The sequence below is a fragment of the Anolis carolinensis genome, chromosome 5 (genome assembly GCF_035594765.1).
Source record: "Anolis carolinensis isolate JA03-04 chromosome 5, rAnoCar3.1.pri, whole genome shotgun sequence".
NCBI classification, from domain to species: Eukaryota; Metazoa; Chordata; class Lepidosauria; order Squamata; family Dactyloidae; genus Anolis; species Anolis carolinensis.
The window spans coordinates 136,401,014-136,415,916 of record NC_085845.1 but is presented as its reverse complement, the minus strand read 5'-3'; the positions used below and the strand labels follow the sequence as shown (position 1 = coordinate 136,415,916).

Below are 14,903 nucleotides of genomic sequence, written 5' to 3'. Positions count from 1 at the left end.
ATCAAAGTGGTACACATGTATGTGCGGCAAGAGGCAAAGTGGTACACACGTATGTGCGGCAAGCCTTAAACCTCACAGAAGGAAGATTTTATTTTTAGGACCACAGTGTGTATGTGATTATTCTTCTACAGTCTTTGAGAGATTGCTCTTTAAATAAATACTTTGGATGAGAAGGGCGGGATATAAATGTTGGAAATAAATTAAATGTATCCTTTGTTTAAAAACCCAAACATGGGAGAGGTCCACCATCTTCCAAGGTAGTTATCTCTACTGTGAAGCAGTTCTTTCACCAGGATGTTCTTCCTAAAGTTTAATCAGAATCCCCTTTTCTTATAATTTGAAAGTGTTGCTTTGGGAGCAGCAGAAAAATTATGTGTGACAGCCCTTCAGGTTACTTCTCAATACTTTCTTTTAGAGCTAAACATAGCTAACTCCATCTTTTCCGCATTAGATTTGATTTCCAGACATTTAAATATCTCAGCCACCATCTTTTGAATATATTCTAGCCTGTCCATATTCTTAACGTGTGGTTTTCAGAACTGCACAAGGAACTCCAAGTAAAATCAGGCCAAAGCAGTTGGCAGAAGGGTGCAAAGAGATAAACTGCATACCTTCTCAGTGGGCCTGTGGTCTCCCCACTTAAAAATCTGTTGCCTTTATATAAGTCTTGGCCTGGACAACCTTCCAAGCATATGATAGTTTCAAGGGGAATATTTTTGTCAGATATCCTTTAAAAGATAGGCCTTGCCTGTTTAAGTAGAACATGTTGGCACAGAATTGTGCAGATGACAAAAAAGCCTGCATAGTGTTATGTCATGAAGTCCATTATCTTAATCTGAGCATTAAATTATGGCATAATATATCATGAGTCCAGTCAATTGTACAAAAGCCAGGTGAAATATATAAGAAACCAAACAATTCCCTCCCTCTGCCAGTACATTTCCAAAACTTGTTGTGAAATGGTAGTCTGTAAAAAAAATTCATGAATTTCACTGTTTTGAAAGCTCAGAACTTTGTCCTAAACCCACTTTCTAATCTTAATGACAACAAGAATTACAATCATCTGCTGAATTGTAAGTCAACACTTAATTGAAATAAAAATGAAAATAAAATACATTAGGCCCTCTGGATCCATGAGAACAAAATGGTCCACTGTATTTTATTTTCAGTTTTATTTTTCATTGACCAAGATTTATGATTTCCAGTAACCATGAATTGTTACATACTATATTATTACATGGTGGCATGTGAACATGGACATGCTGAAGTGCATGCATTCATATTGTCATCAGTTAATAACATGGGATTTGATCATCCAAGTTTTTTTCATATCTATGATGGCTCTCAGAACTGAACCCCATGGATACAACGGGCTTGCTGTAAACTATTGTCATATGTTGAGTAACAGCTTACAGTACAAGATACAGCAACATATCCTATTACCTTGAAACCTAGATTGCTTGGTTCAACTGAGCCCTGTCCAGGTAATCCTTTCCCTATCTACAGTATCCAAGCATTCCACATAAAACAAGAACTAGGAAGAATGTGCTACTAAGAACATTAATATTAATTGTAGTCAATCCCTATAAATAAAATCTGTGTTTTTACCGCTCTGCTTTATATGTTAGCTTGATGTATTACACATCATCTTATTCAAATCTCACAGGAATATCAGATTGTCCTCTGCTCACATTCCTGATTACTCAAAACAAGCCCTGGAGTATGTCGCTTTGTTAAGAACTGTAGAAGTGAACAGTGAAGGAAAATAAATGAGTATCTTTCAGGGAGACTACCTATCCTGGCTAATTATATGCTTGTAGCCTTTTTCCCTGGCACACTGTTTAAATTCGCTCCTGCTTTCCTGGGTGTTTTCCTAGACAACTCCAAGCACAATTCAGGCATGCTTTTCATGTCTAGCCAATGTGTCCTCTGTGTTAGCCTCTCAAGGGACCAATCAAAGAGAACACTGAATGCTACACACTGCATTTGGCTCTCTCAATACCTCCTCAACCTTAATGCACAATGCCCCAAATGTACCATTATAGAGGAGGAACAGCAAAAACAAGTGAAAACAAAGTAATTATGTTCTTGAGACTCTCATAATAGATAAGAACACACATATACTGTTTCTAACCCCGCACATGAAAAAGAGAGAGCTTTTGTTCTGAATAGAAATGCTAGTAGAACAGCTATATGCTACAGTTAATTGACAGAAATTGTGTGTGTTTTATGCAATGAGTCAGCCCAAGGTATTTGGATGTTAGACAGAAAAGACAAGGCATCTCTCCTTCTTTCCAAGTGCAGAAGCAAATAATGCTATAACATCGGTGGTGGTAGGACAGTACCCTTTACTGTCTCTGAAGCCAGCAAATTATGTAGAATAAAGCAAGTTGTATGACACAAAGGCTTTGTCCCCAATTTTTGAATTTTTAAGGTGTAAAACTGAATACTGGCAGACAGATTGTTATTAATTGTAGTTACATTTAAAAAATAAAATTTGCATTAAAATAACAACTATCATCACCGACAGAAGTAGGAAACAATTTAACTAGCACAGAAAATGACAAAATAATATATAAAATATAACCAAATTTAATAAAATATAATTTAATACTTAAAATGCATTTTAATATAGGAGGTGAAGGGGGAAATATGGAAGACCTGTTAAGTGAATGCAAATATGTCTATAAAGTCTCCCTTCCTATCTGAGTTGAGCATCACTTATTCAAAATGCTTGGAACCAGAAGGATTTTGGATTTCAGATTTTTGGAAGATTTTAAAATATCTTGAAGTCAGGAGTTTAAATAAGACATTCATTGATGTTTCATATATATTCATACAAGGAGTGTTAAGATAATTGTATATAATATTTTAATAATATTGTACATGAAACAAATACTGTGCATGAAACAAGGCCTTTTTTAAAAAGCCAAAAAATCAGGAGATATAAAATTTTAAAATAAATATGGATCTATTTAACAAACCATCTAATAATTTTTTTCGTCAATCTAAATCTCAACAAAAGATTTTTAACTGGAAGCATGAGCAAAATTTGAAAGTTCTTTGCAGAGATCAGGCGACATTCTGAGCAAGTGGTGATTTCTTAATTTTTAGAAGTTTTTTATTTGCCTCCTTCAAGTATTAGAACAGGGGTCCTCAAACCTTTTAAGCAGAGGACTGGTTCACGGTCCCTCAGACTGTTGGAGGGATGGACTATAGTTTGAAAAAAACATGAACATATTCCTATGCACACTACATATATCTTATTTTAGTGCAAAAAATAATATTGAAAGAACAATACAATATTTAAAATCAAGTACAATTTTAGCCAACATAAACTTACCAGTATTTCAATGGGAAGTGTGGGCTTTCTTTTGGCTGATCAGCTCAGTCAAGTTAATTAGGATTGTTATTGTTGTGTGCCTTCAAGTCGTTTCAGACTTAGGGTGACCTTAAGTCTAAGGTTTAGAGCGAGGGGTGGGTAAATGACCTGGGAGGGCTGCGGGTCTGAGTTTGAGGACCCTAAACTTGAAGATCGCAATTAATGTACATCTAAATTATATTCAAAGTGCCAAGAACCAGTGCAGAAAAGCACTTGGGATGTATCAAGAATGTTTCAAGGCCTATTTCCATCATCTCTGGATCAAAGAGATAAGGTATCACATTTATGAAATACCTGTGCCAGTCAGAGAAAACCAAACTGGAGTAGGTGGACCAATGCTCTGACTTCATATAAAATTGTCTCATACATTCATAATGCTTACACTTACAATCTGTTCCTATGTCAGGGGTGCTTACACCATATTCTACATACAACTTTGGGTCTGGTGTTATGGATTTGTATTATAAAGCAACTGCTGAAGTCTGTGTTCCAGCAAAAACATCTCTGAGAAGCTCTTTAGCATTTTGTCACAACCACTTCTCTTCTTGGCTGTTGCTGTTTGTTTACATGTTCTTTCTTAACTGACTAACTAGGTGAAGGGAGAGGAGCATTGGCTGCTCCCTCTTTCTCTGTAAGATGGTGAAGACTGGATCAAAAGAGGGAGGCATATGGATGAACACCACCAATAGTGGCTAGGAGGGAAGAAACACACTTGGGGATTGGGGGTGGTATCAAGAAGAACTCGGCAAAATCCGGTCACCCAGAATATGGAAACAATATTACAAAATGTCATAGTTATCAAATTTTGGATGCTATGAAAGGAAGAGATATCAGAAAAACTATACAAAGCCATATATGGCTAAAATTGCTGAATTATTATTATTTTTCAGTAAGCTACGTGTATGCATTTAAATATTTAGATCTCTTCCTTCAACACAGGATCTTGGAAGGCACTGAACAGACTGTGCTCTGGCACCACAAGATGCAGAGCTAACCTTAAGAAATGGGGCCACAAAGTGGAGTCCACGTCATGTGTGGAGAAGAGCAAACCACAAACTAACTATTACAATGCAGTCTGAGCCCTGCCACATGCACAATGGAGGATCTCCTTATAGCGTCACCAGAGGCACGCCAAGTGGCCAGCTTCTGGTCAAAGGACATTTAGTATAATGCCAAATTTTTAACTTTGTCTTTTCAAATACATTACAACTGTACTCTTAGTTCCCTTCTGACATGATAAATAAATAAACATGGGATCTCAGAGTACCATACAAACAAAATACTAAGAGAACTACAAAACAATGCCAGATTCAAGAAATAATTTAAATTTTACAAAAACACACTAGATAGGTAGATATAACTCTGGAAGTTGTTAAAGAAAGTAGCTTCTAGCTAATCTATGGTAGCACATGGAGAGATTATCTCAATAACCATTCCTGTTAAACTGGCTATGTTTAAAACGTAGTATGAACTATCCTGAAGAAGGCTGAGAGAGATCCTGCAAATTGTGAGTAAAAGGATAACTTAGATATGATAAAAGTATAACAACTGCAGTATCAAAAAATTACTGGAAACTTCCATCAGTGATTCAGCTCTGTACTAAGATTTCATGGAGGGAAAAGAATAAAATGCTTGATTGTACACTTTCAGCACATTCATGGCATAACTAGATATGGCGATCCAATACACCATTTGAAAGTAGGAGACAACTACATCAAGAAAAGGGCTATTCTATCCTTTTTCTTCTCCCATTTGGCTATTTATCAGGCTTCCCTTATATTGACTATTAGACAAATTTAAACTACTACAACTGTTAGTTTGGTATCTTATCAAGTTTCTGTTATAAAATAAGCAGAAGTGGGACTTGAAACTTGTTGTTACAAGAGAGAATGCTCCCCTTTATAGTGTTTTACAGTCATGAATGAATTCTGAATATTCAATGTTTTTCCTTTTAACATGTGCAGACCCTGGAGTTGTTCATTGAGCCCCCCCCCCACCTCTTATATGTGAATTATGTCATTTTGATTACATAAACATCCTCTGAATATAACCAATAGAACTGTCAAGCCAATGCTTGCAAAGAGAAGAGGAACCAAAAATCGCACATTGCTAATACATTCATTACATATTCCTTTCTTCTTATGTTTCTAGAACAATGCTCTGCTTATTGAAAGCTTGTAATGGGCGTCATTTAAAATCTCCCCAAAAGTTTTCCTCTGTTGTAGAAAATCATGCACAGTGGTGAAGTTGTTCATTTAAAGTATAATATCCTGTTTACTATTTTTTTTATACAGACAAGGGACCTCTTCCAGCCAGAGTCTAATTAAGTGGAAACTGAACTCTATTAATGTTGGAAGCACTGTATGAAGAATCTCATAAAATAATGCAACCAATTGCTGCTATTTGCTATTTTCAGAATTCTTTGGCAAATGCAGCGGATTAGTAATAGCATGCCAAAACACAAAGAGCTATTGACATTTTAAAAAAACACTCTCAAATATGATAATATAAAGTGTTTCCACACTGCTTATTACCTAAATAGGTGCAATTATGTAATTACGGGTGATGACTGCTAAGTGTACTACAACAAACCTTTACCTAGTTAATTTTAAGCAACATCCTACTGAGATTTTACACACCAAAAAGCACAACCCAATGACATTCCATGCTTGGCTCTCAACCAAAAAGCTGTAATTTCCAACCAAATAATCACAAACACCATGCAGTCCAAATACAGCTGTACAATGACACCAGCAAGGCCGTGCAGAGCTGAAACACAAACACACACTCAACGTTTAAAGATCAATCAAGAATACACACGTGGAGTCACATAAAGAGGCCATCCAGGTTGGTGTAGAAAAACTAGGGATCTGTGGAAGATTAAGAGGCAAACTTGGAACTTTTGGAAGAGCTACATTGGGAAGACTGTTGGTGATGGTCCTGTGAAGAAATAAACAATGCAGGAGTACAATAATACAAATGAATTTAAGAAAGGAACATCAAGGAGTGCCACAAACCAAATGGGGACTCAAGATCTTACTGGAATAGTGGGCTTAGGTCTTCTGGAAACACTTACTTGACAGGCTGCCATGACTCTTGTTCAAGACCTCTGTGAAGGGACTGGGCAATGGATGATTCCATGAGATCAATGTAACGGATGACCAAGGGAACAAATACCTCTTGCAAGTGCTTGTGAAACTTCCCATTGCACAAAAGTGCTTGATGAATAGAGAAAAAGAAAAACAAAACAAAGAGTTTGCAATTACTTACCCTACCTTTTGTTACTACAGGGTTAAGATTAAAGATGTGAAATTATTTAGTTTTCATTCTGTCATAAACTACTTAGACCTTAATTGTGAATATTTGTGTTTGGTAATTCTGCTGTGAGGGCATCAGAATAGCAATGTGATTACATGTGTGAAGTTGACCTGCCAGAGTCACCAAGATACTTCTAGCAAAATATATTTAGATAGTCCATTTACACATTTGATGTAACCGAAGTGTAGTCGTTTTGTAAATGTACAAGATGTTTTAGTGAAGGAGATTGGATGTTATCCAAAAAGAAGCCTGGAGATGATATGCATATGCCTTTGGTTGGGACTGATCAAGGGGCCAGAATATACATTGACACAACTACTGGATATGCTTAAATTGAATGAATTGCTATCAAGAGTAGACATGTTGAATCACTGGAATCTACTAGCTTTCCACTATTTCAATGGATATACCCTACCTGGGATTAAAACTTGGATTTTGGCTATAAAGAATCAATGGACTGTCTGGGGCTCTTTCTACACTGCCATATAATCCAGTTCAAAGTAGATAATCTGGATTTTATATGGCAAGTGTAGAAGGGGCATGAGTAAACATAAAAGAATTCTCTGCAAGGGACTTGTAAATGTAAACCTCAATCTCAAACATACTGTTTCTTACATCTACTGAGTTCAGCAGGATTACGCTATCAGTTTGTCAACAGAATGAAAGGTATAGAATTTTTATCACTCCTATTTTGTAACTATGAGAACACAGAGAAATACCACACTATCTGTTTATACTTAATGAAGCATTTAAATTAGGAGTGGAGAACCTGTTGGACTACCACTCTTATGAATCCTTAGATGTGTTGTCTGAAGAAATGGCATTGCAATCTAATAATTTCTAGAGGACTATATACTGGATCTAAATAGACAAAGCTCGGGTAGTGCTTTTGCTATCTATTTCCCAGACAAGATTTCAAAACCATAACAAACAATGAAATCCTTCAACTCAGTGCATGGGTACTGTTATTCTGGATGAAAACTAAGATACCTTGAACCAATGGAAACAAACAATGTCACTTAACAAACCTTAATCAGTAATAAAACATTAATAACAAATAAACCAATGCATGCATTTAATTGAACTTTCCCATAAACTGTTATTTAGTGTTTGTTTTGTTTAGTAGTCAATCTAGCACATTTAATTCTGTGTTTGATAAGTGCTAATAAAAAGAATGAAGATGTCTAGCAAACAAAGGCATTGTTAGAACTTGCTTAAGCACCATGAAAGACATAGAAACACTAAGTAGATTTAACAATAACCCCTGACTTATCTCTGGGCTCAGGCTTATGTGCCTCCCCCCACTTTGCACTGGAAGCTTTCAAAACCATTTTCAAACAACTACAATTAAGAGCTACATGTAAATCCTAAACTATTCTTAATCTTAATGTTGGCTACTTGAGACAAATCAGTTTCATAAACTACTAATATAGCACTGGCTCATTGAGACAAGTCACCTTCATGAACAACTAACTTTTGGCAACTGACCAGTTGTCAGAAAGGGGACATTTAATGGGTTGTTTATATACAGGGTGTTTGAAAAAGAACTCCCTAGTTTTAAGTTAAAACACATTAAAACAAGGGAATTCTTTTTCAAACACCCTGTACTTTTTATCTGTGTTCTTAAAACATTTTAACCCTAATAGAATGTTACAATGGAAAACTTTTTAAGAACATTATAATCTATTCTTTTTATGTGTGTTTATTTTTAACCTTGTGAGTTTCCTTGAATATCTGTTTTGGGAGAAAAATGGCTTTAAACCAAATTAATTAATAAATAAGAACAAAATTACAAAACTGCTTCTACTCTCAGTAGCATAATTTAGTACAAAGGATGGAAAAATGCTTTTTCACCTAGAGTTTCCAGAATCCCTTTGGAACTATGGCAAGTGTCCCAGCTTGCTGAGGAATTCTGGAGTTTTAGTCAGAAACACACACACACACACACACACACACACACACACACACACACACAACAAGGGTGTTTTCCCCCTAAATTCTTGTTTAGCAGCATGCTATAATTATTGTTCTTCAGTCCTAAAGAGTGGATGATCTCCATCAGGATTCACTGGGGCATATTCTTGAGTCCACCCCTATTTTACATATTCTCAAAGCATTAATATGAAAGTGTTAATGAGTAACTTTAATTAAAGCAATATGTTCCAAATGTTAAAAAGCAAAACAAAATCAGGACAGAATTTGACAGTAACATCGACTTATTTTATTGTTACAGGGTTTTAAAAAGTTTTGTTTGGAAGGAATGGTCTCTCAAAGCAGCACAACTGATCCCGATGCACCTCTGGATCAGCTGCTGATGACCATTGTCCTTATACAAAGTCTCAAGTGCTTGTAACTACTATAGTTCTTCCCACTAGAAGACGTTCCTCTTCTGTGTCCTCTCATTCCCAACCTCTCCCTGAACCTAGCCACTTCATCAAACCATTCTTGGCTTCATCTCCATGCAGGTCCTTGAGCCAAGGCCTCAAGGGAACCTAGTTGAGGAAATGGATGTAGCATGAATAGAATTTGCTCACGCCTATGTTGCCTCAACTTGTTTTTTTGTTTTATTTTATTTTATTTATTTATTTGATGTTTCCTGGCTCAAGTAGCTAAATTGTGTTATGGCCCTTTTCACTGACAACTCTTATGAGTGTGTTAACTAACCTACGTGAAATTAAGGGTACATATCTGCAGTCACATACACTTATTTTGTGAATTCTGAGCCCTGCAAAGGTTCCAAGTTAAAGCAATATCTATGTGATCCCTTAATAAATACAGTAGAGTCTCACTTATCCAACATAAACAGGCCGGCAGAACGTTGGATAAGCGAGTATGTTGGATAATAAGGAGGGATTAAGGAAAAGCCAATTAAACATCAAATTAGGTTATAATTTTACAAATTAAGCACCAAAACATCATGTTATACAACAAATTTGACAGAAGAAGTAGTTCAATACGCAGTAATGCTACGTAGTAATTACTGTATTTACAAATTTAGCACCAAAATATCACAATGTATTGAAAACATTGACTACAAAAATGCGTTGGATAATCCAGAACGTTGGATAAGCGAGTGTTGGATAAGTGAGACTCTACTGTACTACCAGGCCATACAACATTTCTCTTGTTCCTTTCAAGAAGGAATCACATGTCGTCTTCTTTTAGGAACTGATAGGCATGCTTCCATCAACAGAATCATCCAATGCTGCCTTTATTCTCCCTAAGGATTGAAACTGTTGTCCCTGTTCTTGGGTTTCATCATCATAATCTTGGAATCTTGGAATAGATTGTGTATTTCCAAAAATGCAGTATGTCTGCTGACAGTTTTAATTCTATGTGTCCCATACATGCCTCCTTTGCAATTGCTCTCCTCTCTCAAGGCATCCCCTTTATCTTCAAGAAGAATTGGATCTACATTACCCGAAAAAAACCTAATCCTTTCTGATACGTTTCAGTCTACACTGCAAGTAATTTACAGCAGGGCAACTAGCTTGCATGTGTTGCTGACATAGTTATCCACAAGCTGTTCGGCAGTGGAACTCTCTGCCCCGGAGTGTGGTGGAGGCTCCTTTTTGGAGGCTTTTAAGCAAAGGCTGGATGGCCATCTGTCGGGGGTGCTTTGAATGCGATTTCCTGCTTCTTGGCAGGGGGTTGGACTGGATGGCCCATGAGGTCTCTTCCAACTCTTCTATGATTCTATTATTCTAAAACAAATGTGACACAAATTTTCTAGGATGTACAACATCCATTCAGTCACCGCTTATTAGTAGTGCCACAGCACTCAAGGGCTCTTGATAAAGCTTTCCCCAAGCAAAACACCTGTTTTCCTCTATTTGTTCTCTGCACTCCTGTTTGCAGAGACTGTGGGAGTAAGTATCTAAAGAAGGAGTAGCTACCAGCTTTGTCCCAACCCAGTCATTGAAGCACTTTTTCTCAGTGGAAACCTCTCCCCCCACATTTGGATCATGTGGTAACACAGAAATACAGCCGAAATTACATGAAAGCATACAAGCAAAACTCCAAATTGTGTGGCCAAACAACCAACCTTAACCCTAATTCCATGGATTCTGGATCTTCCACCATTCCCATGTAAAATATTTGTTTATTGAGCTCCTGTTCACCAGTGTAATCAAGTTTATGAATCATCAGATATCAGGCCCCAAGCTTTACAGTTAATATTTTTGCCAGCTAAAGTGATGACTTAAAATGAAATTATTTTTCAGTGTCCCAATTAAAAAAAACCTTACAGCAGTATAAGAATAAAAGCATTATATGCATGTTAGGCAGAAATTCAGTAGATTGGATATGCAAGTGTACATGTAGGGATTTGAACAGAAATAAAACAATGTACGCCATGTAAATTAATACAGATTTGCCAATGTATGTTTTATATAATATAAATAGACAGACATGCTTCAGAATTTTATTGGATTAAGTTTATCTTCATTTCATCTGGTCCAGTAAGGAGGATTGATTATTAGAAGGCAACTTTATCCCAACTGCATCTCTGCTCATTAAATATGTGGTATGCTAATATTTAAGATACGTTTTCATTACAGTAAAAATGGATACTTTACATTAAGGATGCCTAACTTATTTGCACAAGGGAGTTGAGGGAATGTGCATTCGACTTGAGTGTGGATCTGTTTGGAGCCGGCTCCTTTGGGAGCTCACAATCGTAAGAGCCCTCCCGGTACAAAAACCCACCTGCAACAAAAGCAAGTGGGAGCCAATCTTGGCTCCTCCTCCCCTATTCAGTATCACAGTTTAATATTTTCATTAATCCCAGCAAACAAAAACAAACCCCTCATTCCCTGAAAACTACTACCAGTTACCTCACTTCTAGAGTAGAAACTAGTAGAAACAGCTGTAAGGAAGCATTAAACTCAAAGCAGAAAGGAGATTGAAGCGTGCCAGCAGGGAGGATAGCTTCAGGAGGTCATCGCTCTTCCTTACCTGGAAGTGGGGAAGCCTCCTTAAAATGCCTTGGAAAGAGTAGATGGCATGGTGAAGGGGTCTGGGAGTAAAAGCGCGTGTGCTTATCTGCAGCACCTCTCCTCTAGAGTAGAAACAACTTTAAGAAGCCTCCTAAAAGCACACGTGCCTGCCTGAAGCATCACTCCTCTAGAGTAGAAACAGCTTTAAGAAGCCTACTTTAAATGGCTTGGAAAGAATGTGTGGTGTGGTGCAGGACTGGGAGAGAAAGCATGCCTGCCTGCAGCACCTCTCCTCTAGAGTAGAAACAGGTAAGATGCCTCCTTAAAGCATACAGGCATGCTTGCAGAACTTCTCCTCTAGAGTAGAAACAGGTAAGAAGCCTCCTTAAAGTGCACACATCTGCCTGTAGCACTTCTTCTGTAGAGTAGACTAGACACAGCTTGAATGTCTAAACTGACGAGAAGGGGAGCCTGGGAAGCCCCTCTCCCCCATAATGGGCTGGATAGGAAATTAATCTTTTGGCACCACAGAGTGAAACAGATATCTGCCCCTCCCCAAATTCAGGAGGCTCCTGAAAAATGGATCGGGGCCCCCACCAAAATTCAGGACACCAAAGTGGATTGCGGTTTACCCAGAATGCACATGCCACACATATATATATCCACTTTTTGACAATCTCTGTGCTTCCCACTGCCCCATCAGTTTAAGAAAGATGATGGGAAAGGTAAAACCTTCTGGTCAGTGATATCTCAAGTCTAGAGATCCTTTGAAAATGTTGCTTTTGCATGATTGTTTCTGAAAGAACAAAGGCATTCAACAACCCCAATAATATTTATACAATACACAAACCCCAAAGTTTTGGGTATTGCTGGTAAAAAAAAGTGCAGGGCGGGGCGGGGGAGAAAAAAGGGTGATTTCATTAAAAGAGTTTGATAGTGGTAAAAAAAGAGAACTCCTGCTGAGATCTTGAGGGTCAGTACAGGTTTTTGTCTTTTGCTTCCAGCAATCTTCAGTGAAAGTGGCACTTCTCCACTGATATTACACATAGAGATCACTGTCCCAGCATTAAAAGTAGCAGTAATGGAAGAGCATTTTCTCTCCTTTTTTGCCATCTAGCTAACTGGTAGAGCTTGAAGTAAAAGAGGGCGAGCGTTGCATTCAAAAGGAGTTTTAGTAGCACGCAAACTGCAGGCTATGCATCTCTATTTCTCAATAGGTATGTCTCCAATTGGCATCAGTGGCATACTTCTCATAATAATGTCTTGCTTTTATAATACTGTCAAGAAATGTCAACATTCCCCAAGTCTGATATTTCTGTGGTTGTAAGGTTTCATTTATATATATTGCCTTAAACTATTATGGAAATATACTCAGAACCAGAAATTGTTTTGTGAAAGAATTACTGAAAGACTTTGTGGAAAATGAAAAAAGGAGAAAAAATCTTTCTGTAGTTAAACAAAAAGTAAAGAAAAATGTTCTATGGAAGATTGATGCAGGTCAAGGTTTACTTTAGGGTACTGTCTGAAAAAGATGGCAGCCTGCTGAAATAATTATATTATCTTATAAAATGGAATGGTTTTTTTTCTGAATCCACATTGTTTCTTAAACAAAATTTAACAGAAAAACAGATCATCTACTGAGAAATATTTTTTCAGGCAAACAGTACTTTTGTACAACTTCCATTCATTTCAGGAATACTTATATGTGGGAATCATCAAGAGGATTATAAAAAAAGTTGTTAATTCAAACAAAGTTTTGCTTTAAATCCTCTCACTCTTGGGATAAAATGATTTACTGGCAAAAAAGTAATGTGACTTGACTACCTATACCAACAATTGGCAGATTTCATATTTCTATCTAGGAAAAGAAAAATAAGGTACATGTCTTGGTTACATCCTGGTTGGGTTACTGTAATGCACTTTTTGTGGGGCTGCCTTTGAAAAGTGCTCAGAATCTTCAGTTGGTCCAAACTGCAATAGCCAGATTGCTACAGGGAGCGTACAACTCTGTTGTTGCAGCAACCCCACTGGCACCTAACATGTTTCCAGGAACGATTCAAAGTGCTGGTTCTGACCTACAAAACCCTATATGACTTCAGCTCAGATTATCTGAAGGACCATATTTCTTTCTATGAACCTATGAGACAGCTATGATGGGATTTTCTCTTTGTCCCACTACCTGCTCAAGGGCACTTGGTGGGAATACAGGAGAGGGCCTTTTCAGTGGAACTCCCTCCTAAGAGAGACCGGGATAGCCCCATCCCTGCTGGCCTTCTGCAAGCAGGTAAAGACCTTTCTGTGCCAGCAGGCATTTGGGGAAGGATAAGGGGCATACTGCTGGGGAGGGTGTGAGTGTGACTATGGAGGGGGGGATTGTGAGATTTAAATGTATTTATTATATTTTAGCTGTATTTTAACCTGAATCTACACTGTATAATTCTATTTTTAAATTTTTTTTGTATTAACTTGGTTTTAAATTGTGACCAAAGTGTGGGGATGTTAGCTACCTTGAGTCCCCATGGGGAGAAAGGCAGGGTATAAATAAAGTAAATTTTAAAAAATAAAATATATGGTAAGTATAAAATAATATAGCATGTGTCATTAAAATTAGCAGTGTCAAAGCTGGATTGCAAAACACAGCAGAGAATCCTTGGGTTGGGTGAAAAACTTGTCAGGCTTTGAATAGAAGCACCGAAATAGAATGAACATATTAACCATGAGTACTAGGTCCTCCACTTGCTTGTACTCTAACACTTTCTTAAAGTCTACTCCAGAGTCAAAATTATGTCTTTGGTTGGTGGGGATGACGGAGAGAAATACTGAATCGCACTAGTGTTCAAGTGCTAGTGTAACACTTGTTTTAGGCAATAATTTCTAAGTTTGGCTACTCTGGATCTAATTAAAATCTAGTATCAATTTCTAGATATAAATAACATTCATTTGGGGTGTGCAACTCAGCAAAAAAGTGCTGTTTTTGGCTACCCCCATTCCGTTTACTGGGAAATTTCCAATTTTAGGAGGGGTGGCGCTGTTTTTGATACAGTAAGATTCAACCCATTGGTGCCAATGGGGAAACTTTAGAGGCTAATTTCTCCATCATTTTTAGGCCTACCAGGATGAAACGTGCTTCAGTTGTAGGCCACATTTATGACTGCAAGCCTGCCAAGTTTTCAGAATGTTTCAACAATGCAGAGAGAGAAAAACCTAAAACTCCCATCAGGCCCTGGGAGGGCAAAGGCTCCTTCAGTGCTAAATTCCTGTGCCAT

At 37.5% G+C, this 14,903-nt stretch overlaps 1 protein-coding gene across 11 annotated transcripts in view; it reads right to left on the bottom strand.

Annotated features, from left to right (window-relative positions):
* cadps2 (calcium dependent secretion activator 2) overlaps window positions 1-14,903 on the bottom strand; it is a 307,122-nt gene that overhangs the window by 59,162 nt on the left and 233,057 nt on the right. For 6 of the 11 annotated variants that reach the window (XM_062982338.1, XM_008111240.3, XM_062982337.1 and 3 more), the window contains 2 exons: window positions 6,459-6,600; window positions 6,203-6,322 (listed from right to left, as the gene is read on the bottom strand). In XM_062982338.1, coding sequence (XP_062838408.1) covers window positions 6,203-6,322; window positions 6,459-6,600 — 262 coding nt within the window. The remainder of the gene's footprint in view (window positions 1-6,202; window positions 6,323-6,458; window positions 6,601-14,903) is intronic. The other 5 variants (XM_062982339.1, XM_062982340.1, XM_008111251.3 and 2 more) reach the window with 1 other exon arrangement.